The sequence below is a fragment of the Saccostrea echinata genome, unplaced genomic scaffold (assembly GCF_033153115.1).
Source record: "Saccostrea echinata isolate AGI-Se365-2 ecotype Australia unplaced genomic scaffold, CSIRO_AGI_Sech_v1 ptg000009l, whole genome shotgun sequence".
In the NCBI taxonomy this organism is placed as follows: domain Eukaryota; kingdom Metazoa; phylum Mollusca; class Bivalvia; order Ostreida; family Ostreidae; genus Saccostrea; species Saccostrea echinata.
This window is the reverse complement of record NW_026889758.1, coordinates 15,728,240-15,755,904: the sequence shown is the minus strand read 5'-3', so window position 1 is coordinate 15,755,904 and position 27,665 is coordinate 15,728,240. Positions and strand designations below refer to the sequence as shown.

The 27,665-nt window shown below is 32.3% G+C and overlaps 3 protein-coding genes across 4 annotated transcripts in view; 2 read left to right on the top strand and 1 right to left on the bottom strand.

Annotated features, from left to right (window-relative positions):
- The window catches only part of LOC133181863 (programmed cell death protein 7-like), a 292,001-nt gene that overhangs the window by 17,421 nt on the left and 246,915 nt on the right, over window positions 1-27,665 (top strand). The gene's annotated exons all lie outside the window — the stretch shown is intronic.
- LOC133183370 (collagen alpha-1(II) chain-like) lies at window positions 2,618-19,935 on the top strand. 2 transcript variants are annotated; one of them, XM_061318334.1, is made up of 18 exons: window positions 2,618-2,962; window positions 8,001-8,058; window positions 8,181-8,216; window positions 9,240-9,299; window positions 9,691-9,708; window positions 9,929-9,946; window positions 10,257-10,274; window positions 10,978-11,004; window positions 11,326-11,343; window positions 14,303-14,329; window positions 14,634-14,651; window positions 16,294-16,311; window positions 16,592-16,618; window positions 16,911-16,928; window positions 17,825-18,142; window positions 18,485-18,547; window positions 18,646-18,771; window positions 18,874-19,935. In XM_061318334.1, exons 1-18 carry the CDS (start codon window positions 2,651-2,653, stop codon window positions 19,626-19,628), a joined length of 1,935 nt encoding a protein of 644 aa, XP_061174318.1. In that variant the 5' UTR covers window positions 2,618-2,650; the 3' UTR covers window positions 19,629-19,935. The 2 variants fall into 2 exon arrangements, with proteins under 2 accessions (XP_061174318.1, XP_061174317.1); XM_061318333.1 differs by lacking the exon at window positions 2,618-2,962 and adding an exon at window positions 7,434-7,705.
- Window positions 27,339-27,665, bottom strand: part of LOC133183369 (rho-related GTP-binding protein RhoJ-like) — an 88,715-nt gene continuing 88,388 nt past the window's right edge. Inside the window, exon 4 of the mRNA XM_061318330.1 lies at window positions 27,339-27,348. The gene's annotated coding sequence lies outside the window, so the exon portion shown is untranslated. The remainder of the gene's footprint in view (window positions 27,349-27,665) is intronic.

Below are 27,665 nucleotides of genomic sequence, written 5' to 3'. Positions count from 1 at the left end.
TGATCTTGTTGAATGTTTTATATGCATTCTTTTCTCATTTACAAATTATAGATTGTACAAAGCTACAATTTGTTGACAATTTTAACAATGTACTTTTAAGCAGTTGCATTGTAGGGGTATCTGCAAACACTCTTTTATAGTCACATAAAATCTCCAGGCAGTAAACATACAATAAAGCCGAGGTATATTCAGTTTTTATGCTTTATTTAAAGAGCTAGGTCAATTTGAACGTTTTTATTTGCCGCTCTTTTGTTATTTCTTGACCATAAAGCATGTCGCTATTTGACATCTTATTTGTAGTTCTTTAAACAAATTTGTTCATTTAAATTTTGAAGGACGTAGATATATTCATTTTTTCATATTTCAGTGAAATGAACAGTTTCATCAAAAGTTCAACCTTTTTTAAAACTTAAGTTTAAACTAATTTAAAGGTATTTTAAACACATTGTTTTGCCAATAATAAGTGATTGTTCAGTCTGTAACTTGATATGAATGAATTTGATATTCAAAAATGTTCCGCTCCTGGAAAAAAAAATTACGAAAATCCAAGTCCACTGAGAGCTTTTGGTTTATACATATTTTTTTCAAACTGTGTAAAGTGTCTCCATGGTAAAAATGTTGATGTACACTCTTAACGCACTTTGAAATAAAATTCAAAGTGCTTTGATTTTGTCCCAAATTTAGAGCATTTTGAAAAAAATTTTCAAAGTGCGTTGATTTTGTCCCAATTTTAAAACACTTTGAAAAATTTTTTCAAAGTGCGTAAATTTCTAAAAGTGCGTGCCTCTGTTCTTTTTTTTTTTAAATTTACATGGAATACATTTATTTGCTAATTAAACTTCAAATTTAAAGTCTTATTTAGGCATAAAAACTAAAAGTAAACTGTTGTTTAAAATTAACTTCTGTCTTCTTAGATATTTTATGTAGAAAACATTTCTGTGCGCAAGGGTTCACTAAATGAATTTCTTTTAGAAATCATTGCATTAAATCTAAAAATGTGATTCAAGATAAAAATTAAGTGTAAAAAATGTTACAAAGAAAATTTTAAAACGTGTGTAAAAACATCAATCTGAAGAAGATATTAATTGGTGTTTTAACTATATACATATATGTATTATAAATCAAACGAAAATGACAGTCATTGCTTTTATATACATGTAAGTGCCTTTTTATAAAATAAGAAAAAATAGGAACTGCTTTTATCACCTGATTTAATTAAATTTGCTATAGAACTAACTGGATGTCTTTAAAGCAAACTTATGTTTACAAAGTATGGAAAGGGAAAAATAAATAAAAACAACGAGGAGTACATTACACATTTTGTTATTGCGTAATGATAAAGCACTTAAGCAGCTGTTGAACGTTGTTCATTCAAAATAATTTACAGATCCTCTACGCACCTGTAAAAATTCTCCAATCCTTGATATCATTGGCACCACAGATCAGACTCTATAATTAAATAAAAGATTGTTAAGACGTTATTCCTTTGTTCTTGCTGTCCTAAAATTTACCTTTGGCAGGCAGATGTTGAAGTCAGTCTAATATTAACAAATATGAAAAATATACATTTTATGTACATTGTTTATATTAAAACATAAATTGTATATCAAATAGAATTTTAAACGGAAATATAACTTTTAATTAGCAGAATTAAAAAGACAATATTCATAATGAATACAATCTTTTTTCTTTTTTTTTTCCTTTTTTTTTTTGATATTACATGTACAGTTATTTTCATAATCCGTGAATAGAAATTGATATCAGTTGTAACATAGTTGCAACATCTACTTTATTTTCTGTGTTTGTAATTTTGAAATCAAAGTTTCCCATTCTCCCATACCAAACTGATACTTTTTACAATATAGCAAATTCCCAACATTATACTGAGTAGCTTTCATTCAAGCTTATATTCTGGAAAGAAAGGTAATATTTTTACACACAATATATGCCTCTTACAATTGAGACGTTTTCGTCCATAAAGAGCCTCCTTATTTTGTTTGGAATTTGTCTGTTTGATATTAATCTCAATACAGAACTATATGCGACACATATCCAATACGTACACATACACACCATTCACTACGGGCATATAAAACATTTATAGAAACAGAAAACATCTGGGCTTTAAAGATAAATATTAGTATGTCACACTTTTCGATCCCTACCAAATTCTGAATCTTAGTTCTTGGCTGTTATAAATCATAATAATGCGGTAATTTTAAATGAATTATTAATTGATTTGTGGTAAAACATATGTGATGAAAAAAAACCCCAAAACTGAGCAACCTTCACCCAAGATATTGAAAACAACAGGGATCCATTCTAAGCTGTGGGATGGGGTTTTAAGTACAGTAGATTATTAGGATTTATCGGTAGATCTACCTCAATCGTATGCAAATACAGGAGGTGCTCATTACAGAGAAAATCAAAAATTCTACTGTGTTAGAATGGAGGCGAACTGATAAAAATCGTTTGATCCGCAAGATATACTTTACCCTTTTAACGAACACTTATTGGAAATATCATGCAAGTGCATCTAGACAGACAATAGTTTATCTAAACCTATTAGAGAAATGCTGTTGAATGATTACGACTTACCTATTGCAATATATTTTTTTCTTGGTTTATTCGTTATATTTGTAACATCTGTATGAATGGAACAATTTTTGCCATGGTTCGTGAGATGGAGACACATAGGGTGCTCTTTCATCTTAGAATTATATACATTCTGTTGTTTGTTTTGTCCGCCACCAGCATTGCTGCACTATGGATTTCGTTGGAGGCTTATACCGAACTAAAACGATTAAATGAAGCCAGATGGCCAAACTTTCCCTTCACCCATGGCGGAAACAACAGTGAGGATGAAACACAGAGATCCAAAAGGAACAACCTGGAGCCACCCGAAATGTACCAAGACGTTACTTTCTCTGGCCTCTCATCATCCTTTGACTTTTATTCATTGGTAAGCACAACGATTCTTCATGTTCACGGAATTTTAAGCTTTTATTACATTTGTCCCTTTGAAATATTTAGTTATTTCTGCTATTCTTTAAGATTATCAACATTTAAATGATTGCCTTTTTCATAAATATTGAGACTGCATGGCTTCTTGAATCCAAGCATGAAATAAATACAACTTTTATACCAAAATTGAAAAATTGATTTCGAATATTTTAGGGAAAAAGCGTTTTTTTTAAATAACTACATTGAATGTTTTGCTTGAATTCAATGAATTGCTACGAAGAATATTTAGTACTTTTGTTTGTATAAACTTCTCTATCTTAAAATGATATGTGCATTTGTCTTTGGTTGAAATGAATGAAAAGTATATGCATTGATTTATTATTTTAATGATTAGAAAAAAGAGGAGATGTTGAACCAATACAGTCATGTACCTACATGAGTGATTTGTAATAATTTATATACATAATAAATTTAGTGCTTTTCCTTTTTTTAAATCCTTGGGTCTCTGTTAATTTTCTTTCTCATATGATCTGTTGTGTATGTTATTTAAGGAATGACTTCAAAATTTAAGGTCAGACGACACCTAATTCCTCAACAATTTATAATTTTTTCCAAGAATTTATCATTGAAGTATTGCTACTTTAACAAGTTTCCTCATAACAAACTTAAGGTACCTTACCAGGCATTTGTGCAAGATACCAGAGGATGCTATTTACCATATAATCCTATATGAAATCACTGGCATTGCCAATATCAAACCTTTTGACGTCTTTATCTACTCAGAAATTTTGAAAACAGTTTAAAAATCACCAGATAATGATAATTATGTAAAAGTCATCATTTCGTAAGTTCTATGGTCGATACAATGACCTTGTCAGCAAATACAATTTATCATTGAGTCAAATGCTGGATGACGTTTTTCATACTAATTGTTAGGCCATTATTTACACTCTGAATTGTCGACGGATTTTCCCGTTATTTCCCGATCATGACAAGGAGCACACGGCGGGTGTGACCGGTCGGCAGGGATGCTCACTCCTCCATGGCACCTGATCCCACCTCTGATATTTTGGAGGCCTGTGTTTGCTCTGCACCTATTTTGTAATTTTTAATGGACTTTTGAGCTTGAATACTGTTCGTTATCTCCATATATTTCATGATAAATGTTTTGTATATTACGAAGAGATACAAAACAGACAATCGAGCAACCTGTCGTCAGACCTTAAACGTTTTAATCGTTTAACCTGGTTTGGGGCAGCTAACGCATCATACTTTACTATAATTTGGGCAACTTTAAATTCATTCCTTATCATTATATTTCACTTCTTACTTCAATGTGAAGAAATTAAGATGATGTGTCCTTAAATATGGCACATTGAAACCTTAAGGTGAAGCCATGCTCATTTGACGTCATATTGTAAAACCAAAATGCTACTATCGTGCGCAGTATATACTTTACTCCGAAATTAAATATATTTTCCCAATTGTTTTCAAGAGGAAAACACTAGCTGTAGCCTTCAATTCGACATTCAGATATATCGACGATGTTTTATCAATTAACAATAGCTATTTTCATTCGTATGTCGACTTAATATATCCCAGTGAACTTGAAATAAATAACACCACAGAGTCAGACACATCTATTTCATATATTTAGATGTTTTACTAACTATTGACGATAAAGGCCAAATAACAACTAAATTGTTTGACAAACGAGATGATTTTAGGTTTTCCATCGTCAACTTTCCTTATGTAGTAATATTCATTATCAGCTGCTTATCCGAACTTATTCGCTACTCAAGAGCATGCTCGGAGTACAATCAAATTTAAAGCGAGGGAGTCTATTCATTGATACGTTGATGTTACAGGGATTTCAACTCCCTCGTTTAAAGTCAACATTTCCTAAATTTTATGGCCATTATAATAACTTATTTTTGCAAATATAACCTATCATTGGGTCGTATTTTGGCTTGTTTTATGCCAGTTCTTGGGCCTTTGTTTTTATACTGCATTGATTACGGATAGATTCGTCTAACTGATCAATACTTAGCGATCACGGCGGGTGTTACCGGTCAACAGAGGATACTTACTCCTCCTCGGCACCTGATCCCACGTCTGGAATTTTCAGGGATCCGTTTTTTATGCACTCTTCACATATTTGTATTGTTTTTGGATTTTTTGAGATCACTGTTTGTTATCTTTACCTTTTACATTTTTAAGATATGGATTAATAGTCTACCCAAATGATTGTAAAAAGGCTGCTTTTAAAGTATGTGTGAAAAACTTATATGTGAAAAAAAATTAACTGCATGGCTCAGTGTTTAAGAATTTTTCAGAAGGATGTACCTGATTATAAGGTTTTGATCTGTGTAAAAGTGCTTTATTGTCTTGTTGTGCTTAAATCTTTGGCAAGACTTTGATTTTGATGAAAAACATAGAAAAAAATATTCAAAATTGATTATTTTAAAAGAAATATTATTTTTCTTTTCAATTTTCATGCTTAGAAATGACATTCTTTCCAAAAACGAGTCTTAGTGCTAAAAGATCAAATTTCTATAATTTAAATGTAAAAACATTCAACTTTTAAATATTTTTTTCATAATGAAAATAAAGATACTTCTATGTTCAATAATATATTTTTCCCAATTTGGATTTTTTTTCCAGAGATTTACCAAAATATTTGTGAATAAGTATTTATATGTATGAAAATTGACAAACAGTAGTCTACAGCTAGAGTGTATTCCATCAATGATATGGTTATATGACTTTTTAAAAATATTTAATTTATATCTGTGTATCATTTTGTCAATTTATTGAAATGTTATTCTTTAATTATCCTTTTTCTTCGTTTTCTTTGATTTATATATAGCCGAATAATGTTAATTTGAAGCTGATTTTGCCACAGAAGGGTCAGGCTGTACCCCAAACTTTAAGTGGCATTGCTGAAAAAATAATTTGATGACAATGGCTTTTTCCCATAAATATGTTTTATGTCATGTGGTTAAATAATATTGAAAGTTAAAAGAAATTCTCCCGGTAATTAACCCTAGTATGGCTCTTTATATATATAGCTGATATATATGTTTTTGCTTGCATAAAAAGCAACATAGGTAACACAGTAAAAACTAATTTTTTTCCCAATCAAATAGTGCTTAAAAACCAGAACGAAATTTTATTTCTATATAATATAATATAATATAATATAATATAATATAATATAATATAATGTAATGTAATGTAATGTAATATAATGTAATGTAATGTAATGTAATGTAATGTAATATAATGTAATATAATATAATATAATGTAATATAATATAATGTAATATAATATAATGTTATGTAATATAATATAATATAATATAATGTAATATAATATAATGTTATGTAATATAATATAATATAATGTAATGTAATATAATTTAATATAATGTAATGTAATGTAATATAATATAATATAATATAATATAATATAATGTAATATAATATAATATAATATAATATAATATAATATAATATAATATAATATAATATAATATAATATAATAATAGGTGATGAGTGAATGGTGAAGTTATCGTCTATTCAATTTTAGTATCTCTTTTTCCAGTGACCTTTTCTTTTTGCTGGAATACGACTTTATTAATATTGTTATGTTACAGACCCTGTTTTAAAATGGGGGGAGGGGCAACCTCCCCAAAAATTCTGACAACCAAACAAAAAATATTAAAAACTTAACTGTCCAAAGAGTATGAGGGACCTCCCAAAAATGTCCGAGAAGGCTCGATCCCCCCTATGAATCTAAAAAAAAATGAAATAAACTGTCCAAAAGGTGGGCGGTAACCACCCAAAAAATCTGACAAGCCAAGAAAAATGTCCAAGCTCGAATAATTTGTATGAGGGGGTTGGGATTGGACCTTTCTCTTACTTTTTGGTATTTTTTTTTTTTTTTGGCAACCAGCATCAAAATGGAAATTTGCTTTAGCAAAATACTACTCTTTACCCCTTGATCCCCACATCTGTGTTCTACGGGTCTGTACTAATCTTGGCATAGGCAGCAACATTACGTATTGAAATGAGAATACACATTAAATCTATTTTAAAATTATTTCTTGAATATGTTTTTCAAAGAATGATTTGTGGTTTCACAATGTTTTCTCAGCTAACTGCGTTTATACTTTATCCTATTTTTAAACAATCCTGATAGATTTGCTAAGATGTTATATGTAGATTATTTTTAATTGTATCACCTGGTTGATCAATCTGTAAGAAATTATTTAAAAATCAATTAAAAATTCTTGGCTCCATGATCCAACACAGAAATGGACGAGATAAACAAAGGCATCTAAGATATTGGAACTAGAAAAACTAAATCAACAATGCTAAGCTTAAATGTGTTGTATCATAGAACTATTTCTCGATAAGATTTTTTTACTGGAAAAATATCTTCAGTGTTATAATAACTGGAGAAAGCATCTATCGGGGCAATGTCTGATAAGAAAGCGCTTACAGATTTCTTCCATAAACAAAATGGAGGCTCAAGGTGATCTGGCTTTGCACATCAAAATAATATACTTACTTATTGCTGGAAATACGTGCCTTACTGGTATTCTGTTTGTTACAAGCAGAAATAGTTGTTTACATGATGACCAAACGATAAGTATTTACTCAAGGTACGCGGGAAAATTACGCGGGAAAACTAACCGTTTGCGGCGTAGTAGCATGTACATTGTCGATAATGTGGTGAGTAAAATGAAATAATTTAAGAGTCCTTATCTTGTTTAGAATATTTCTGTTAAAGAATTCAATATTCTTGCATTTTATTTTTAGGCAAATTGATGATTTTAATTATACGTTAGATGAAATGTAGGTACTTTCTTTAATTCAAATTTAATGTATATAGAAATCTTATTTTAAAATTTGAAACTAATAAAACTTAGTAATATCTATACAATGTTCTCCTATCATCATAGAGGACTTTGGTAATTAAATGGGAACAAATTGTTACAATTCTTGAACGTCTTTCAATTTTTTTCAGACAATTGATTACAGATTTTGCAGGAAAGTCATCTCCGACTGTGATCTTGGAGCTCCAGGTAAGAATTAATATTAAATACATGTACTTCTCTCGCTTTGTCATTTTAATAGAAGTCGTCGAATGTCATATAAATGAACGTTTTATATATTTAATATTTAAGTAAACTTTTCTTTATTTTAGGCATCCATGGACCTCCTGGATTTAAAGGAGAAAAGGGTAATTTTTCAAAATAATTTGATAGATACCAAATATAATCAAGAATAAAGTAAGATAAAAAGAAAAAGTGGGAATGAAACTTTCAAAATATCATGATTGATACCAAAACAATCAAAACAAGCATTCTGAGAGTATTGCATTAGCAATACTAGTCCCCTACCGGCAAGTGTAATCTGGTTCCCGTTAAGAATTGAAAATGCCATAATTCCGTCAAAAATCAATGAAGCGGGACGAAATGCAAACTTGATCTATAACTAATCAAAGTTAAAACACACCAAAAATCAGCTCAATATCTGAAAGCGTTAAGAAGAAAATTGCGGAAAATCCCTAAAAATTGAAAAGTCCGTAATTCCGTCAAAATTCAATGAAGCGGAACGAAATGCAAACTTGATCTGTAACTCATCAAGATACACTCACATACCAAAAATCAGCTCAATATCTGCAAGCGTTTAGGAAAAAAGTGCGGAAAACCAAGTGGGTCAGACTGACAGACAGACAGAGGGACAGACAGACAGACAGACAGACGATCGGACAGACTCAGAGGAAACCTATAGTCCCCTCCGGTTTCACCGGTAGGGGACTAATAAAGAGCATAATAATTTTAATATTTATATAATATGAATATTATGAAAATATCTCATGATAGAATACGTGATATTTGTTGCCATATAAATTCTTGTTATTGCTTTGTCAGAAGAGCCAGAAATCATAGAGTATGTGATATTTTTACCATATAAATTATTGCTTTGTCAGGAGAGCCAGGCCCCGGGATCATGAAACATCTTATAAGCTTAAGTCAAAAAATTTCTGTTGTACTAAAATGTTTTAGAAGTCAAACAGGCGAGATTCAAACTATTTTACAATATTGCTTTACAAAAGTGTTGTTATCTGCAAGATTAGAGATTAATCAATAAATAATAAATATTTTAAAGAAGATTAAAAATTTGACTTAAGTCTAAGTCTGTTTCATGATCCTGGTATCTTAGATATTTGTTGCCATATAAATTCTTATTGCTTTGTCAGGAGAGCCAGGAATCGATGGAAAAGGAGTAAAAGGGTGTAAAGGTGAAAAGGGTGAAGAGGGTGAGTTTCACTTTTCTTACTGAGATAGGGAGGTAAAACTATATAGATTTTAAAATACTTACACTTATTTTCCCTTTTAATACCATTGTAGCGAATATATATAGATTATAACTTCAAGGTGTATAGAAAGATATTTTAGAATAAACTTTAGACTAAAAAAAATCGGCGATATATTTTTCACCTATGCAGTATTCTTTTTTTTTTATTTCGAAAAGACATATGAAGAAAATTTTTATTTTTGATAATTATATGTATCGAGTAGATTTTAAAGGGAAATAATAATACGTATCGAGTAGCTTTTAAAGAAAATCTTCTCTGTTTGAATCATTAATTGTTATATGAAAGGTGATTCTTTCACGTAATTATTACTTTAATAAAGTTAATTTTATAGGTATACCTGGATTGCCTGGTAAGTATATATAGTATATATTCCTTATTCAAAATTTTAAAATATGCATAATTCAACCTGTTCTTAAAAGCAGGCATTTTGATAAGTGTATCTCCATCATGTTTTAAACTTATGATACAACTGACAAATGTTGTCTTGAAGTTATCAAAAAATATCTGAAACCCTTGACAAATACAGTAAGAAGTTATATAGCACTGGTGTGCCTTTTTCATGTTTGTAGGTAAACGAGGAGACAAGGGTAAGAATGGCATTCTTTAGATAGATATTTCCTTTTGTATTTTGATATTTTAACTTCAGGAATATGTACCCAATAAAGAATAACATAAGTAATAAAAGTTTTAATTCTAATTAAATATTTTTGGCGGAACGGTGGTGTATGAAAATATCTCCTTTTTTGCTTCTCAAAATTACTATAGAACAATGAATTTAGTTAAAATTTTTAAACAACCTGTTCACGATCCGTTTTAATTACTGGAAATTACTGGATTAATGAAATTGATCACTGTTCGTTATCTTCACATTTTACACGTTTGGTTATTCTCTTTCAGGTATACTAGGAGAAAAAGGTAAAATACGAGCACTATATTCTGTTATACACGTACATTTTTAACGGAATTAAGGCTTTAAGAGTCTCCATAAAGATTCAACAATTACAATGAAAAGGAAACGAAAAATTTGTCATATAAAAAATCAACAAGATTGTTGTGCAGAACATAACATAATTCCCTAAATATATTTTTAACAACTTTATATATATCACCTACAGTTCTTGTATACAGTACTCACAAGATTCAAATGAAACTTTTTCAATCCAAGTTTGCTTTTTAAAATTTTCATATTCCATAGCTTCTTATTATGGCTATTTTTCTATAGTTATTGTGTTCCATCAGTATTGCTATGGTTAGTTTTTTAGTTGATACCATTACAAATGTTGCTTTGGTATTTCTATTTTATTCCATTACATATTTCTAACCATTTTATTCCATTAATTGTCTTGCTATGGTTATTTTTTTAGCTATTGTATTTCATCACAAATGTTGCTATGGTTATTTCTAAAAAAAAAAATCAATAACTTGTCATGCTATACTTTCAAACAATATCATTCCATCAAGTATCATACTATGGTTATTTCTAAAAATTTCATTCCATCACATGTCATGCTATGGCTATTTCTAACTAGCATGTATTTTATTCCATGGCAAGTGGTGTTATGGTTATTTTTCTAGCTATTCCATCACAAACTTTGCTATGATTATTTATTATCTTCAGGTGAAACAGGGCTATCAGGATTACCAGGTGAGCTTTAGTACCGTATTTATTTTCATATTACTGTAAGGTTTAAACATTAGTAGTTGTGTCATATTTTCTTACATATAACTACATTATTTTTTTATGCATAACTAATAGGTCAGTGTGTATATTTTCTTGCCAATTAAAAGGTATTGTGTAATGTAATGACAAACCAAGCAAATAACAATGAAACGTAATTTCCTTAAACGTACGTTACATAAATTAAGATCAAATCGATTTTTCAGGGTGATTAGAAAAAAAATTAACATACATTATTATATAAAAAAAATTAATAAATATGAAATAACTTAAAGAACAATATTTCAGGTCTAAAAGGAGAAAATGGTAAGATAAGTATCTCTGCAGTCTATTTTCATTGATTAGAAGAGGCAATTAGCTCTTAAAACTATAGTGCATGCTGAAATAAAACAAAAGTAATTTGCTTCACACATCAAAATATCAGTTAACTAAATGACAAGATAGCAAAAGTGTGATTTGACTTCAATATCCTGTACAAAATGTTATTTCGTCATAAACGTTTTTTAAAAACATTTTAAAAGCATTTTCTGTAGTTAAGAATTTTCTTGATCTGATGATTGATACTTAATAAATTGAACAACAAAGACATACTAATAGAAGATACAAGATACATGTCTTTTTGCTTTGCATAACCACAAGTTTTCAGCTCACTTGATCTGAAAGTTCAAATGAGCTTTTCTGATCACCCATTGTCCGGCATTCGTTCGACTATCTGTCTGTCTATAAACTTTTCACATTTTGACTCCTATGCAAGAACCACTAAGACAATTTTACCCGAAGTTTGCACAAAGCATCCTTGGGTAAAGGAAATTCTAAATTGTTCAGATGAGGAGATAATCATGAAAAGGTAAAAATAGGATGGTCATTAAAAATCTTCTTCTCAAGAACCAGTGGATCAGAAAAAATAATTCAATTAATCTGCTGTTTTTATGCTCTTTACACTATGCAAACCGATATCCTGTCTATCCGACACAAAATTTGTCCCCCAAGTGCATGTTGAATTAGACAGGTTCCATTGTATACACAAGAAAACAATCCCTAAAAATCTTGTTTTGAATCTCTGGACAAGAAAAGATGAAATTTACGTGAAAGGAACGTAGGGTTGTGTAGATTTTAAATTAACAAATCATGACCCTCTAGAATAGAGAGGGTGAGGCCACAACAAGACATCAAAATTTTACACAAGAATTGATAGGATTCTTTTAAAATCTCCTTCTCGTGAACCACTGGACTAAAAAAAGATGAAACTTATGTAAAAGCGTCTTAAGATAGTTTAAATTCTTTATTGTTCACATTTACCACTGGGGTAGGGTGGGGTCACAATAGGGAATCAAAGTTTTACATTTAAATTTATGTATGCTGTCGCATTCAACTTGACATCTAGATATGTCGACGACGCATTGTCAATTAACAATAGTTACTTCCATTCATATGTCAACTCGATATATCCCAGTGAGCTTTAAATAAATGATATCACAGAATCTGATGCACCTGTTTCATCTTTGAATATTTTACTAGAAAAAGATATTAATGGTAACTTAACAACAAAGCTTTATGGCTTAGATTTATGATGAACGTGATGAATTCAATTTTTCAATCCTCAGCTTCCCTTACTTATGTAGCAATATACCCTTATCACCTGCAAATGGGGTTTTTGTCTCCCAGTTGATTCGATACGCAAGAACATGCTCTACGTATGAACAATTTCTAAAACGAGTCAAGCTATTTACAACCAAGTTGATGAAACAGGGATATCAACAGTCTCGTTTTAAGTTATCATTTAGCAAGTTTTATGGTCGATACAATGACCTTATTATCAACTATCAAGTCAAATGCTGACTTACATTTTTCATACCCATTGTTAGGCCATTGTTTACACACTGAAATGTCTACGGATTTTTTCCCGTTTTTTCCCGATCATGACAAGGATCACACGGTGGGTGGGACCGGTAGACAGAGGATGTTTACTCCTCCATGGCACCTGATCCCACCTCTGATGTTTTTGAAGGTCCGTGTTTGCTCTGCTCGCGATTTGTATTGTTTTAATGGATTTTGAGCTTGAATACTTATCGTTAACTCCATATTTCTTGTAGAAACCCCTTTAAAATCTTGTTCTGATGAACCACCTGGATAGAAAAAAATGAAAGGTATGTGAATACCAGACATAGTTTTGATTCCAAATTGTTTAAATCTTGTCCCTGTGGGGTAAGGGTCACAATAGAGGATTTTAGCTTTACATTTAAATATATAGAAAAAAAATGTTATTTTTTTTTAATCTTGTTTTCGTGGACTACTGGATCGGAAAAAATAAAATTTATCTGAAGCATCCTGATGTTGTGTAAAATTTAAGTTGTTCAAATCATAGCCCGTAGGTGTAGGGTGGGGTCACAGTATGGAATAAAAGTTTTAAATTGAAATACATGTAAATAGGAAAAGAAAAATCTTCTCATAAACCACAGGACTAGAAAAAAACAATGAAACTTAAGTGAAAGCATTCTGAGATTGTGTATATTCTAAATTTTTCAAATCATGGCCCCCGGGGGTAAGGTTAGGCCACAATAGGATTTCAAAGGTTTAAATTTATTATGAACCACTGTACCAGAAATATGAAACTTTTGTGAAAGTTTCCTGTCATTATGATGATTCTAAAGTGTATAAATCTTGGCCTCCCGGGGGGATGGGTGGGCCACAATAAGGGATCATAGTTGGAATCAGAGGCCCCTTGGAATAAGGGTGGGGCCTTAATATGGGGTCATTATTTTTCATAGGAAAATAAAATCTTGTGGAAAGCAGTAGAGCTAAAATTACTTAGGTGAGCGTTGTGGCCCACGGGCCGCTTGTGTTAACTAACCGATAGAATTCCTTAACACTAGTTAGACTTACCATTACATGTTTGCATTAACCTTCAACATTATGTATAAAGATCCGGACACGTGGCTGTCCATCAGTCACAATTAAGTATCCATCAATCTGACTACCTCAAGTGATACTCAGCACTGAAGCTTTTAAGATACAAATTTCCAAGCTAAACTTTTTATGTCAAATACATTATTAGAGTTTTTTGTTTGAAATTTTGATTTCACATTGAAACAAAATTTCTGATTTTACTAACTCGAGGAATTTATGAGGTAAAGAAACGTAAATATGAATTCTGTCATAAATATTATTAATTGTAAGATAAAATATTTTTGGTATAAGACAAAAAAGATATTTCAATAAGTCCATACCAGTAGAATTTGTTTTATTGTTTCCATTTCTTTCACAGGTGACCCAGGCCTGATGGGTATACCAGGTAAACATTATTTCTTATAAAGAGATTTTTATTCTATTAGGTAACCTTATATATGTACTTCCTTTATGACCACAAATTAATTTAATCAACCTTTTTTGTTTTCTTGAATTTTCATAGATCATTTGCTAATACTGAGGGACATGTAAATAAATTAGTCGATCAAACTTCACAAAATATGTAAAATTTGTTATATTTCCAAATCAAAGAAATTTAAAATTTAATATAACACAAAAGCTGAAAATTTATCGAGATTTCAAAACATCTGAATAAAGAGAGATAAACATACCACATTTTCTTCTTTCAGGGTTACCCGGAGTGCCAGGTATATACATGCATCTTATTAAAGTAGATGATTGAAAAATTTAACTCTCCCTGATTCCAAAATATTCTGGTGAAAAAAAAGATAGCAAGATGGATTTGAGTTTCTTTTTCATATATGAATGTTCGAAATACATGTGATGTTTTTTTTTTCAAAATTAAACGATGAAAGGGTGAAAATTGTATCTAGTTCTACGTTTCGTGCGATATTGCCTCTTGAAATCTTTAACCTTAACTTATGTAACGCTGAATTTACATATATTCAATTTTGCAGATATGTTGAATATTTTTACCTATCTTCAAATAATTGAATCTATCTCCAAATGAATTGAATATAGATATAATTGAATTAAAGATAAGTTTAAATGATTTACAAAATTTGAGATCACAAAATATTTAAAAAGTCAGTAACATCAAAACGTATGACGACTTTTCTACATTTGAATATAGATATAATTGAATTAAAGATAAGCTTAAATGATTTAGAAAATTTGAAATCACAAAATATATAAAAAGTCAAAACGTATGACGACTTTTCTACATTTTCTACAACTATTTCTCAGGTTAAATTAAAAACTAGGCTACTAGGCTTTATATATCATAGCTAATTGCTTCTTCAATAAAAATGGAACTCGGAAATTTTCATATCTTGTGTTTTGTCATTAACAAAATCACTTTGTTAAAAATCAATCTGATAATACCCACAAGCACTCTGAATTTTATTAAAAGAACATTTATGTAGTATTTTGAGACCAGGTCTTCAACAAACTGTTGGGATGACGATGGGCGCTAATCGTGCTGCTTTATTAGTCTACCTGTTTTTTTTTTATTATTATAATTATTTTTATTCCTATGTAGCAGAATTTATTCAAAAACTTCTACATAAGAAAAGAAAACACTTTCTGTGATCGTTAACATGACTTTGTTAGCAAATATAATATATCATTGGGTCGTATTTTGACTGACATATTTCATACCAATTGTTCGGCCTATGTTTTTATACTAAATTTGACTATGGAATATTTCGTCTACCTGATCAATACATAGGGCTCACGGCGGATGTGAAAGGGGATGCTTACTCTACTTAGCTTACGTGCATCTGATCCCACCTCTAGAATTTCCGGGGTACGTGTTTCATACCCCTTTTACAGATTCATATCGTTTGTGTGTGTGTGTGTGTGTGTGTGTGTGTGTAGGGGGGGGGGGTGTGTGCTCGATTAGGTTAATCGAATGACACCTATCTTTTATTCAATTACAGATCTAGAAAGGTTCAATTGAATTATACTTATCTTTAAATCATTTGAAGATAGTCACAATTGATTAAAAGATAGGTACAATGCAATTTAAGATAGGTACAATTAAAACATGTCTACAACGGATTTAAAGATAGGCACAACTCAATTATACCTTGGTTCAATTAAATTTCACCTATCTTTAAATCAATTATACCTATCTTTAATTCTATTTTTGTACGTATCTCTAATTCTATTTTACTTATTGCCAAATCAGCTGTACATATCGTTAAATTAATTGAATTAAACCTGTCATCAACTCATTTGTGATATATACACTTGATTTGAACACAGGTACAAATATCTGAACATATGTTATAAACTGTGATTTTAAATTTGTTTTTCTATTTATAGGAGAAAAGGGGGAGATTGGTAAGTTCTTACTTGTTTTTAAATACAAAGTTTCCGTCCTTATAAGATGCCAGACTTTTATTCGTAAGAACGATGCTCCAATACAAAAGGGAGAAAAACGTTCCTCAAGACCATTATGCTCTATATACCGGAGAACTCATTGGATATTTAAGATATTTACATTTCTGTATTAGAAAAGTAATTATGGGTATTTATTCACTTGGGAGAAATTAATAAATGATCACTGATTGAAATTAAAGAAAACTAAAAGTATACAATGTATTTTAATTTTTTTTTTCAGGAAACCCTGGGCCACAAGGACCTCGGGGTAACTCACTTTCCTTCTTTGTACATGTTTTAGTCGAAGATCAGAAAGTTCGAACACTTTGATAACAAAACTGTTGACTTAATTTTTTTTTATTGTAATTGCTAAAATTATAAAATTAATTGCACATTATACACAGAAAACACTCATAAGAAATAAGTGTTCACACCTGTTCTTATCATTGTTAAATGAATGACAGACCCGATGATATCTTCTTTTAATTATTCTGAATTATGTTATAAAATTATTTTTGCAAACTTAACACTGAAATCAATTATTCTCTACTTGATTCCAGGCTACCCTGGATACCCTGGTGAGTGCAATAAAAGAACTTAATATATTAGTTTAGGGGTTTATACTACTTATATGCAGCAACAAAAGTGATGAAAGTCAGATACCTTCAGCCAAAACTGAGAAATTCACCTGCTTAAAATTGGATGTTTACGAGGTATTTTAAATGTATGTCATGACACAGCTGCATCGTTGTTTTTGTTTGCAATTCTAAATTTCTATTTCAAAAAAAAAGGATCCTTATTTTAATGAATTGAACTTACACGAAAATTCTAAAAATTCATTGACAACGACATTGTTCATAACATCACGTCAAACCTTTGTATTTGTAAACATAGACACGATCATCACTGAGAAGGACTGACAATGCCAGTAATTTTGTTTTTTCACCTTTCTACCCTAAATTTTCTGGATCAAAGTTTTAATATTTTTCATTATTAAGCAACAAATTTTCCACTTTTCTATACATTAAGGATAAGATTTACTTCGTAACAGTGCGAGGATGTGATGCAATCAAACGCGTCCCGGAATTCGTAGTTTTAATAATTTCCAGTAAAAGAAGTTTCTAAACACGCTTTTATAATATTTTTGTGTGAAATGCTCCAGCAACATATAACGTCAAGTCATTATATTATACTGAAAATTTTAGAAAATATTCAAAAAGAGTTCAAATCTGTTTCCAGGCCCATTGAAAAATAAGTATGTTTTTTAAGGTTTGTACAAATTATGACATATAGGGAAAGAAAAATTGTAAAATCACAACGAAATAGATTTTTCCCTCATACATTAAAAATGCGAATTTCTAAAATCCATAAAATTTAAATTTAATTTCACTCCAGCTATTAAAACATGTAATAGTAGTGCGATTCAGTCACTTTTTACACCGCTGATACGTGCATGGAGTTTTTCTTTGATTAGGAAAACAAGGCAACATAGGTAAAAAAGGTGACCAAGGAGATACTGGCCTTAAAGGGAAAAGGGGCATCCCTGGTCGAAAAGGAGACGTGGGTTCAAAAGGAATTAGGGGTTACCGTGGTAGGAAAGGAGACCTGGGAGAGACTGGAGTAAAAGGAGATCGTGGGGATGCAGGTCCTAGGGGTGAAAAGGGGGTTTCTGGTCCTAAGGGTGAGCGTGGAGATACTGGTACAAAAGGAGAACGGGGAGAGAAGGGGTCACCAGGAAAAACCTGGTCTCCTACATCAAACGATACCTGTCTTTGTTCCTGTACTTATCTGGGTAAGAAAAATTGAAGCCAAACAACATTCTAAGAATGAGTGTTGAGGAAAATTTACATAAATAACAAAATGTTTGTTTTAGCCTTAATTAATATTGATGCAGAAATTGACAAAGACACTTCCCCAGACTGGTTTAAGTGTCATATCAATAGGACGGCCCGAGCCTTTGTCTCAAAATGAAGTAATCATGGCAATTTAGATATACCAGTGACATGACAGGTTTAATTGCAAAATGTTTCAAATAGTCAAATACTTTAGACTTATTAACTCTAACTGTACTTGTTGTATAGTATAATTGCAGAGAACTAATCATTAGTAATTAAAACTTTTATTTTTATAACAGCATCCCCAACAGAGAATTCGGTTTCAGAAGAGGAAATGACTACTGATGTTGTGGCATGCTCACGTATGTTTTAATATAAAATTAGCCTTAAATTATCCTTTGTATTTACAATTGATATCAAAAAAATGTTATTTAACAAAATATGTACACCTTATTACCAGCATCATCTACAACAACCAGCAGTTCGACAACAACGACAACAGATCCAACAACAACTACCAGCACAACAACCGTAGCCACTACCACAACCACTCCTATCCCAACAACACCAAAGCCCAGGAAAAGTTGTCAGTATCGGGTGATAAGCTATTCTGATTATAATTACCGTGTTATTGGTGGGATAATGCGTATAGTCTTTGGATGTTTGAATAGAATAATCTTTGTTTCAGATTGTGTCATAAAGAAAATTGGAATTCCGTTCTTCAAAACGAAGTCCGGGTCACAAAAGGGATGTTGGATGAGAGACCACTTAATGTCTTCTCAGAAAATCTGGGTCACAGAGGGAGTGAGCGGACAGTATCTCACCGAGTATTCGTCTACAGCAGAAAGCAAGGAAACAGTCATGTATAACTTAACTCAGTTTATGTACCAAGGAACAGACCATGTAGTACACAATGGCACATTTTGTTACCATTGGAAAGGTACCCTGAAAATAGTTTGTTATGATCTCCGTTTACGTGCTGTAGTTATGGCATTCGACGTGATCAATTCAAATTACGAAGGTGATACGACTTTGTACAAAGAAAGTAATTCTTATTTTGACTTGGAAGCAGATGACAATGGTTTATGGCTGATATACACGGAGAAAAATGATCTGGATAATATTTATGTTTTGCATTTTTACCCTGGAACCTTAAGAGAGTACAGACGTATAAAAGTTCCTGTAAAAGTCCAGGAGTACGGAAATGGATTTATATCGTGTGGAATTTTGTACCTGGTGTCAAGTTCTACAGTTCAAAGAACAACTATCCAATTTGCTTACGATCTCTTTAAAATGGAATTTATATCAATATCTCTAAATTTTATCAATCCTTATGCAGGAACTTCGATGATAAGTTTCTTTTATGATAGAAATCCAAGAAATTGTAGAATATTAGGCTGGGACAGTGGGCGCCTGATTGATTATCAAATACTTTTTCGATGACATGCACCTGTATAACAGAGCGTCACTAATAAGGGGTTTATTTCTGTTAGACTGATACATCCTTAATCTTTTAATATGAAACTGAAATTATTTGCTAATGTATTGATTGGTATAAGGACATTTGCAAAACACCATGCTGACTGACCTTGACAACTTTTTGGCCTTTTATTTATACATGTGTATTGTATCTTTCATTGAAGGGTGAGGATGAGATATTTAAAATTAAAAAAAAGTTTGAAATCGAGTTTAAATCATTCATATCCTAAATGTTGCTACTACGAGCGACATATTTAATATACGGCTTGATTCGATCGACATATACTTGTTAGTGTGTACGTCCCTGGTAACAGGAACTGATATCAAATTACAGAACTGTAAAGTATGTTCTCAGCTTTGAAATTACACACCTGAATATATAAAAGCTTTAATTTCTATTTTATTAATATTGAAATTAACAATTAGTTTATTGTATATCTCTTACAGATATGAACATGTTCTTAGGAAAATTACAGTATTTTAACCATGTAGTATACGTACAGTTTTAAATGGTATAAGGGCAATAGTCATTTAATTACTTGCTAACAAAATGGCCGAAGTTCCATATTATACCGAAATCGGTCAGAGTTTCTTAAGTATGAACAAATTAATATCTATAATTATATATCTAATAATTTACTCACTGTCAACAGTAAAACCTACAGATAAAACAACAACTTTTTAAAAAAAAAAAAAAAATAGCGAGCCGCAAGCTCTCTGCGCTAGGGGGAAAATTCGGACTGCTGCACATTAATCCAATCGAATTTTTTTCGCAGTAAACCTCATTACCTACGATGCAGTTATGGAAGAAAAAGTCTACTGTGGGTCAGAGGTAACTCCGGGGAAAAATCATTTAGATTAATGTGCACAGTCCGAAATTAAGAGCTCTCTACGCTCGCCATTAAATATCAGATGAAATAATAAAGGGTTATTGTTTTTTGTATAATAAATCTATATAAATTAAATTCATTAAGTTCCAATACATTGTAATAACAAGTTAGCTTTTAAAAGGCTTAGAAAGTTAGTCAGTGACATTCTTGAATGTTGTGTGATGAACAATGGTTTCGTTTTAATCCAACGACAAGGGTCTAGGACAGTGCACAAAGAGGAGGAGGTTTCACCCGTTAGCTCCTGAGTATCTGCAATTTAAAGAACATACTTTGACCAAAATATGATTGTATGAAATTGTCATATGGTGCTCTTATAGGGCCATTTGCAAAAGTGTAATAGCGCTAAGGAAAATTCTGCTTAATACTTGTCAGGCTATCTGACTTTTGACATAAAATCCATAATCTGTACTCTGTTTGTCACTTCCTGCTATCTATCTACTGTTGGGCGGTAAGTCTGTCATTGACATCATCGGATGGCTTCCAAATGGATGTTTCAACCCTTCAAAACCATGACATCCTACAGTTGGTGGGTCCAGAGTGGTGATTTTCTCATTGAGCATCATGCGGGTTCCACTCCTTCGTGTCTCTTAGATGCCAAATCCAGCCTTCTCTGCCTCCTTCCCCAAGTTCTTGACCACTCTTTTTCTATTTCTGTCATTGATTCCAAAGGCTTTAGTCATTCCCAATACAGATTGCACAGGGAATCAACGGCATCCAACTTCTATGGGAATAGTCATGTCTTTCATTCCCTCTGGTCACATTGTTCCTTGAGTTGCCAGTATTTGGAACTCTTTTTCTCATGGGCTACATCGCAACCTTCTTCCTATGGCACTGTTATTCAGTGATGATGATCCTCTTGTCTTCACATCACAAACTAAGTCCGGCCCCTGTGTTTTCTGGAACTCATCAGACAATGTGAGTTTCCCCTTGCGGTAAACCTGCACCTGCCAAACCGATGCATTTAACAGGCTGCTATTCCTTACTTTAGCTTGCAAGAATAAAAGGAATCTCTCTTAGTACCGACGATGTTCCGTCTGATGTTTTTTCTCTCCTTCTCTAATGTGTCTGCCAATACCTTATCATGCCTTCATCTATATCGTCCTTGCTAGAGTGTTACCTTGCCTCCGGTCAGGATGTGGGCAAGTGTAGCTCTTTCTCCTCAGTTTGCAGTCTGGTGATTCTGTTAGGCCTAATCCCAGTAAGTTAGTAGCTGATGGAAATATATCGTTGACTGGCCTCAGAAGAATGAGGGGAGGCTGTACAAACCGATACAAGTGAGGCTGGGTGGAACTCCAAGCCATCGACGAAGATATCCATTGACTAGTCTTTCCATAGCTTCTGCTGTTGATGTTGAAACTTTATATACCATAAGCATTCACACAAGCCTGTACAAAACGCCATTTTGGTCGATCCATGCTTTGAACCTGCCCGGTAGGCCAATCTTGTTGATCTTCCGCAGCCATTATGGATATTGTTCTTTGATTCTCCTAATGTATCGCCATACCATTTGCTCAAACTTTGACTGAATTCTGGTTGATAGTTGGAATGCCTTAAATGTGAATCTTTCTATAAGGCGTCCCTTCAATATTATGTTTCTTGACTGGTTTGAATTCCATCTCTTTCCAAGTCACTGTTTCTTCGGATGGGTGGTTGTGGTAATAGTCAGGTCATTCATAAAATTAATCCTCTGTTTGCTGATATATAAATGCCTGACTGCATCTTGGGCATGCTCCCCTCTCTCTCTCTCGCCTCTCTCAGCTGCACTGATTATAAGATTCATGGCTATGACAAACGGGATAGGTGCATCCTGTTACCATTACTCTTCCCAGTACGTCTTGCTAGGCATTGTGTCGTCATTGAATGTAAACCACAACTTGATAACACTAAAGTAACTGTAAACTACATGTACACTGACTACGTGTGTTGGAACCTGATAATGTAGCATTGCCTTTTCGACGAGCTCATGCGGGAAAGAGTCGTGCGAAATCACCTTTCTTCTCCTTGACTATATCCACTAATTACACTGATGTGTGGAATACCGCCTTTCTTGATGGTTGTATCTTTTTGTAATCGTTAGCTGCCGAGTACTTTATCATCCTCTTTGCTAGAAGAAGATCTTCTCTTCCACACTCAGCAGTGAGATGTTTCTACCAAAGACACAAAGCATACTTGGGTGAAAGGAGTGAAAGTTTATTCAAATGAAAGGTCATACCCTTCCAAGGAGAGACAATCTATTTCAGGTAAATTATATTTCCCGGAAAAGTTGCTGGAATACCTAAAGGTGACCTTGAATTTTTAACCCTTTCACCTCAAATTCAATATATAGGGGTCATATTTTAGTTATAATTACAGTAATTAAGCGAATTTGATTGAAGAAAATTCGTAATGCACCTCAGTACGTCTTGTCTTTGTATAATTGAAAAAGGTTCCTCTCTACACAGTCTTGTTTTAAATAAAGAAACCTTTTTCATTTATACAAAGACAAGATGTACTCAGGTGCATTACGAATTTTCTTGGAAGTTCTCATAATTAGCAATTGAACTAGACAGATATAGAAATATTCCAGATCGAAATTGTAGAAATTGCACCTCAAACTCGAAAGAAGACGAAATTCATTGCACATTTGAATGTTCTAGATATGATTCACACAGAAAAGAACTTGTAGAATACATTAAAAATAATTTTTTAAAAAAAATCCACTTTATCAAATAAGAATAAATTATTGTGACTCGTGACAAATGAAAAAAGTGAAATAAAAAATCATTGCAGAATTGATATTCAAATGTTTTCAAACAAGAAATAATACTGTCGCGGGAAGGCAATTAGCCATTTCATTATTACCTGAGTTACTGGGTGATTGTTGTCTCAAACTTGTTACATGTATCTATCTTTTGAATCTCTTGCCCTTTCTATTGTTTATGCGTTTGTTTTCTTACCGTTGTTTTGTTACCGGGTTCACAAAGTAACAAATATTGTTGGTGTTCCAATCCTTTATATATCCAATATTCAATATTCAACAGTCTGAAATAAACACAGACATTATTTAACACACAATAACACACACACATATAAAATACACAAAGAGAGATAACTCTTCTTGTTTCTTAATACTCACTATTCAATAAATATTTCAGGCATAAAAACTATTTCTCATATTAGTATAATATTGAGATTATTCCTACAAAAACTATAATTAACTGTATATGATTTACTTTCTTTGTATATCGTAATTCTTGTAAACTTCAGTGAATAAAATACGACAGCAGATATTCAAATGTAAGTCACTACTATTAATGAAATAGATACGTTTCCCGTTATGATTCACATAACAATGGAATGTAAATACATAATATACAGACTCACATTACACCTAACATGATACAAACATATACATCACATATCTTACCCAATATATGGTATCAGACCCTTGTTATATATACAGCAATTCAGCTACATGTACATCATATCAAGTGGATCTGAATAATAACAAATATCATAATATACTCTTTACTTATTAATTTATAAAAAAAAAATGATTCACACATTCACTTTTACTATTCATCAAATGAATGTATTTATAATATTAAAATCAACTGACCTTCTATGGATAAATAAAGTCCAAGATCAATATATCACAAGAACTGAATGACCAAACTGATCATTCCAGACTCAATTTGAAAAATAATAATATTAATAGAAACTTCAAGATAAAAATCACATGACTTAAACTTTCAGCCAACCAAAACAAGAATTCAATGATCCATGAAAAACTGACCAGAACTGGTGTGGAAATCCATTTCTGACATATTTAAATAGAATGAGAATAAATTTATGGAAAGCTGTTACTGTAAATGATAAATGTTTTAAATTAAATTTATTTTATAATCTGTTAAAATAAATCAACTCACACACTACTACATACTCCCCCTCGTTCAATAAATGACTTCCATGTCATTTCATGCTAATCATCCTGGTAAATGAAAACATTAAACATGATTTCCCTGAATTACATTTTGAAAAAAATGTTCATATATCAGCAAACATCCATTACGATTTTAAAATGATTTGTAAAATTGCATCGGTAGAATTTGGTGTCTCTTTAATTACACCATTCTTAATTAATTGCACAGCATAATCTGCTTTTTCTCTCCACTCACGATCTTTTGTAAGTTATAGAGGATTTCGACACAAATTCACCTGTAGTCATCCAATTTGGCTTTCCTTTCTTTCTGATTGAACGCCTAGGGACTACTTTCTCTTCATCAACTACTTCTGCTGCTTCAACTTCAGTGTCAGTTTTGACTGCAGAATCAATTTCCTCAGCCTCGGCTTCATCTTCAGTGTCAGCTTTGACTGCAGAATCAACTTCCTCAGCCTCGGCTTCATGTAACTCATCATCATCAATATTCCCTTCATCAACATCTGTAGCACTGTCTTCATCTACAACAGTATCTTCAATACTATCTTCAACAGTGTCGTCCATACTCTTTTCAACACCGGTGTTTTCTGTTTCATCTATCTCACCAATTTCTGTATCTGAAGCGCTTCTTTCTAATTCTGTAACAACATCTTCTGTAGAAAACTGAACATCTTTGTCATGACTGGATGAAGTCAGACTATCCTCAGTAACTACAATGACTTCTTCTGAATCATCTTCTTCTGATGAGCTTTCATGAATTATAGCTTTAGATTTTGTTCTAGGCTTTGGAATTGGTCTTGTTTTCCTTTCTGTTTGTGTTGAAATCTTTGTGGAATTAACATTATCCTCCGATATGAATCCGATAGGAAATAAAAGGTTCCTGTGTAGTGTTCTTTCCTTGCCTTGACCATTCTGCTTCTTCACTGTATAAACAGGAATCTCTGGATTAGGCTGTTTTATCACTACATATATATCATCTTCCCATTTATTAGCCAGTTTATGCCTGCCATCAAATGCTACGATCTTTACGAGAACTTTATCACCAGGTTGTACCACTCTTCCTCTGGATCTTAAGTCATATCTGTCTTTTTGTTTCTTCTGCGCTCTCTGTATCTGTTCTGTGGCCACTCTGTATGCTTCCAATAGTCTCTCTCTTAAATCTTGAATATATTTGGTATTAGGTTTTTTATTTTCTTTTCTTGTTAAACCAAATGCGATATCCACTGGTAAATTTGGTTCTCGCCCAAACATGAGGAAATAAGGTGACTCTCTTGTAGATTCATGTTTAGTACAGTTGTAGGCATGTACCATAGTTGCAACATGTGATTTCCAGTTCTGTTTCTTGTTTGCATCTAAAGTTCCAAGCATATTTAATAGAGTGCGATTGAATCTCTCCGTCATGCCATTGCCAATCGGATGATAGGGAGTAGTTCTGGATTTATCAATTCCTGTTAAGTTACATAATTCTTTGATTAAGTTGCTCTCAAAATTTGCCCCCTGGTCCGAATGAATTCTTTGTGGTATTCCATAATTTACAATAAAATAGTTGAACAAAGTTTCTGCAGTAATTTTTGCTGTTTGGTTTCTGGTCGGTATAGCTTGCGCATATCTGGTGAAGTGATCTGTTATAACTAAAATGTTTTCATAGCCTCCTTTAGATTTTTCTAGTGAAAGAAAGTCAATATAAACAAGTTCTAGGGGTTGAGTTGTCTGAATGTTCACTAGTGGTGCAATACTAGGTTCCTTTTTCCTCTTGATACACTTTTGACAGTGGCTAATCCAGTTGTCGATGTCAGTTGTCATTCCAGGCCAATAGAATCTGTCACGAATAAGGCTGGTTGTTCTGTCTCGCCCTTGATGGCCCATTTCGTCATGTAATGCTTCTAGTACATTGTTAATATGTGGTGATGGCAGTATAAGCTGTTTCCTCTCTTTATCCTGTACTATTGTTTTCCTGTACAATGTATCATCTTCCAATATAAGCTGATCAAAAAGTTTGAAAAATGGACTATTTGGCATTTGTCCTCGCTTTGGCTTCTTTCCTCTACGTACATGTTCTTTCCAAGCTTTTAGTACTGGATCCTGGTTCTGTATCTCTGACCAATTGACATCATGTCTCATATTCATCTGAAGATCTATCTCAGCTGGGCATAAAGTATTCTGCTCACAAGATATTGTTTCAATATATGGAATGCATATCCTATTACAAATAGATTTGATAGAATCTGCTGATATGTGAGTACTATCTTTTGATGTGGGTAATCTTGATAAACTGTCTGCATCCACATTACTTTTTCCTGGCCTGTATATGATTTCAAAATTGTAGACTCCAAGAGCAGCTAGCCATCTATGTCCCGTAGCATCCAAATTAGCTGTGGTTAACACATAAGTTAAAGGTGTTTCCGTAGAGATAATCATGGAATTTATCACATAGAGCCCATTTTAACGCCAAGAATTCTAACTTATGTGCGGGATAGTGTTGTTCAGACTTTGATAAACTGCGGCTGGCATATGCAATAACCCTCTTTATCCCATTCTGCTCTTGATATAAAATGGCTCCAAGTCCTGAACTGCTAGCATCAGTGTGAATTTCAAATGGTCGATCATGATCTGGATAACTTAAAATTGGTGATGTTGAAAGTTTCTTCTTTAATGTTTCAAAAGCTGCTTGTTGTTCATTTCCCCAAATCCATTCTTTCTGCTTTACTGGTTTCTTCTTGGTTTTCTTCTTATTGTTGATTGGCATAAGTTCAGTAAGAGGTTTTGAAATTTGGCTGAAGTGTTGAATAAATCTTCGGTAATAACCTGCAAATCCAATGAACTTTCTGACTTCTTCAGGACTAGTTGGAGTAGGCCAATTGATGATCTTTTCAATCTTTTCTGGATCAGTCTCTACACCCTCTTCTGATATAATGTGTCCTACATATTTGACTTTGGTTTTAAAAAATGAGCTTTTCTTTGGTGATAGTTTTAAGTTGGCATCTCTGATCCGATCAAACACTTGCTTCAGTCTTGTTAGGTGTTCTTCAAATGTAGATGAAAAGATGATAATGTCGTCTATGAATATGCAACAGATCTTCATGTGCAACTCTCCCAAAATATCCTGCATCAATCTTTGATTAGTGGCTGGCGCTCCTGTCAGACCAAATGGCATTCTGTTGAACTCGTACAGTCCAAGTGGGCCGACTGTAA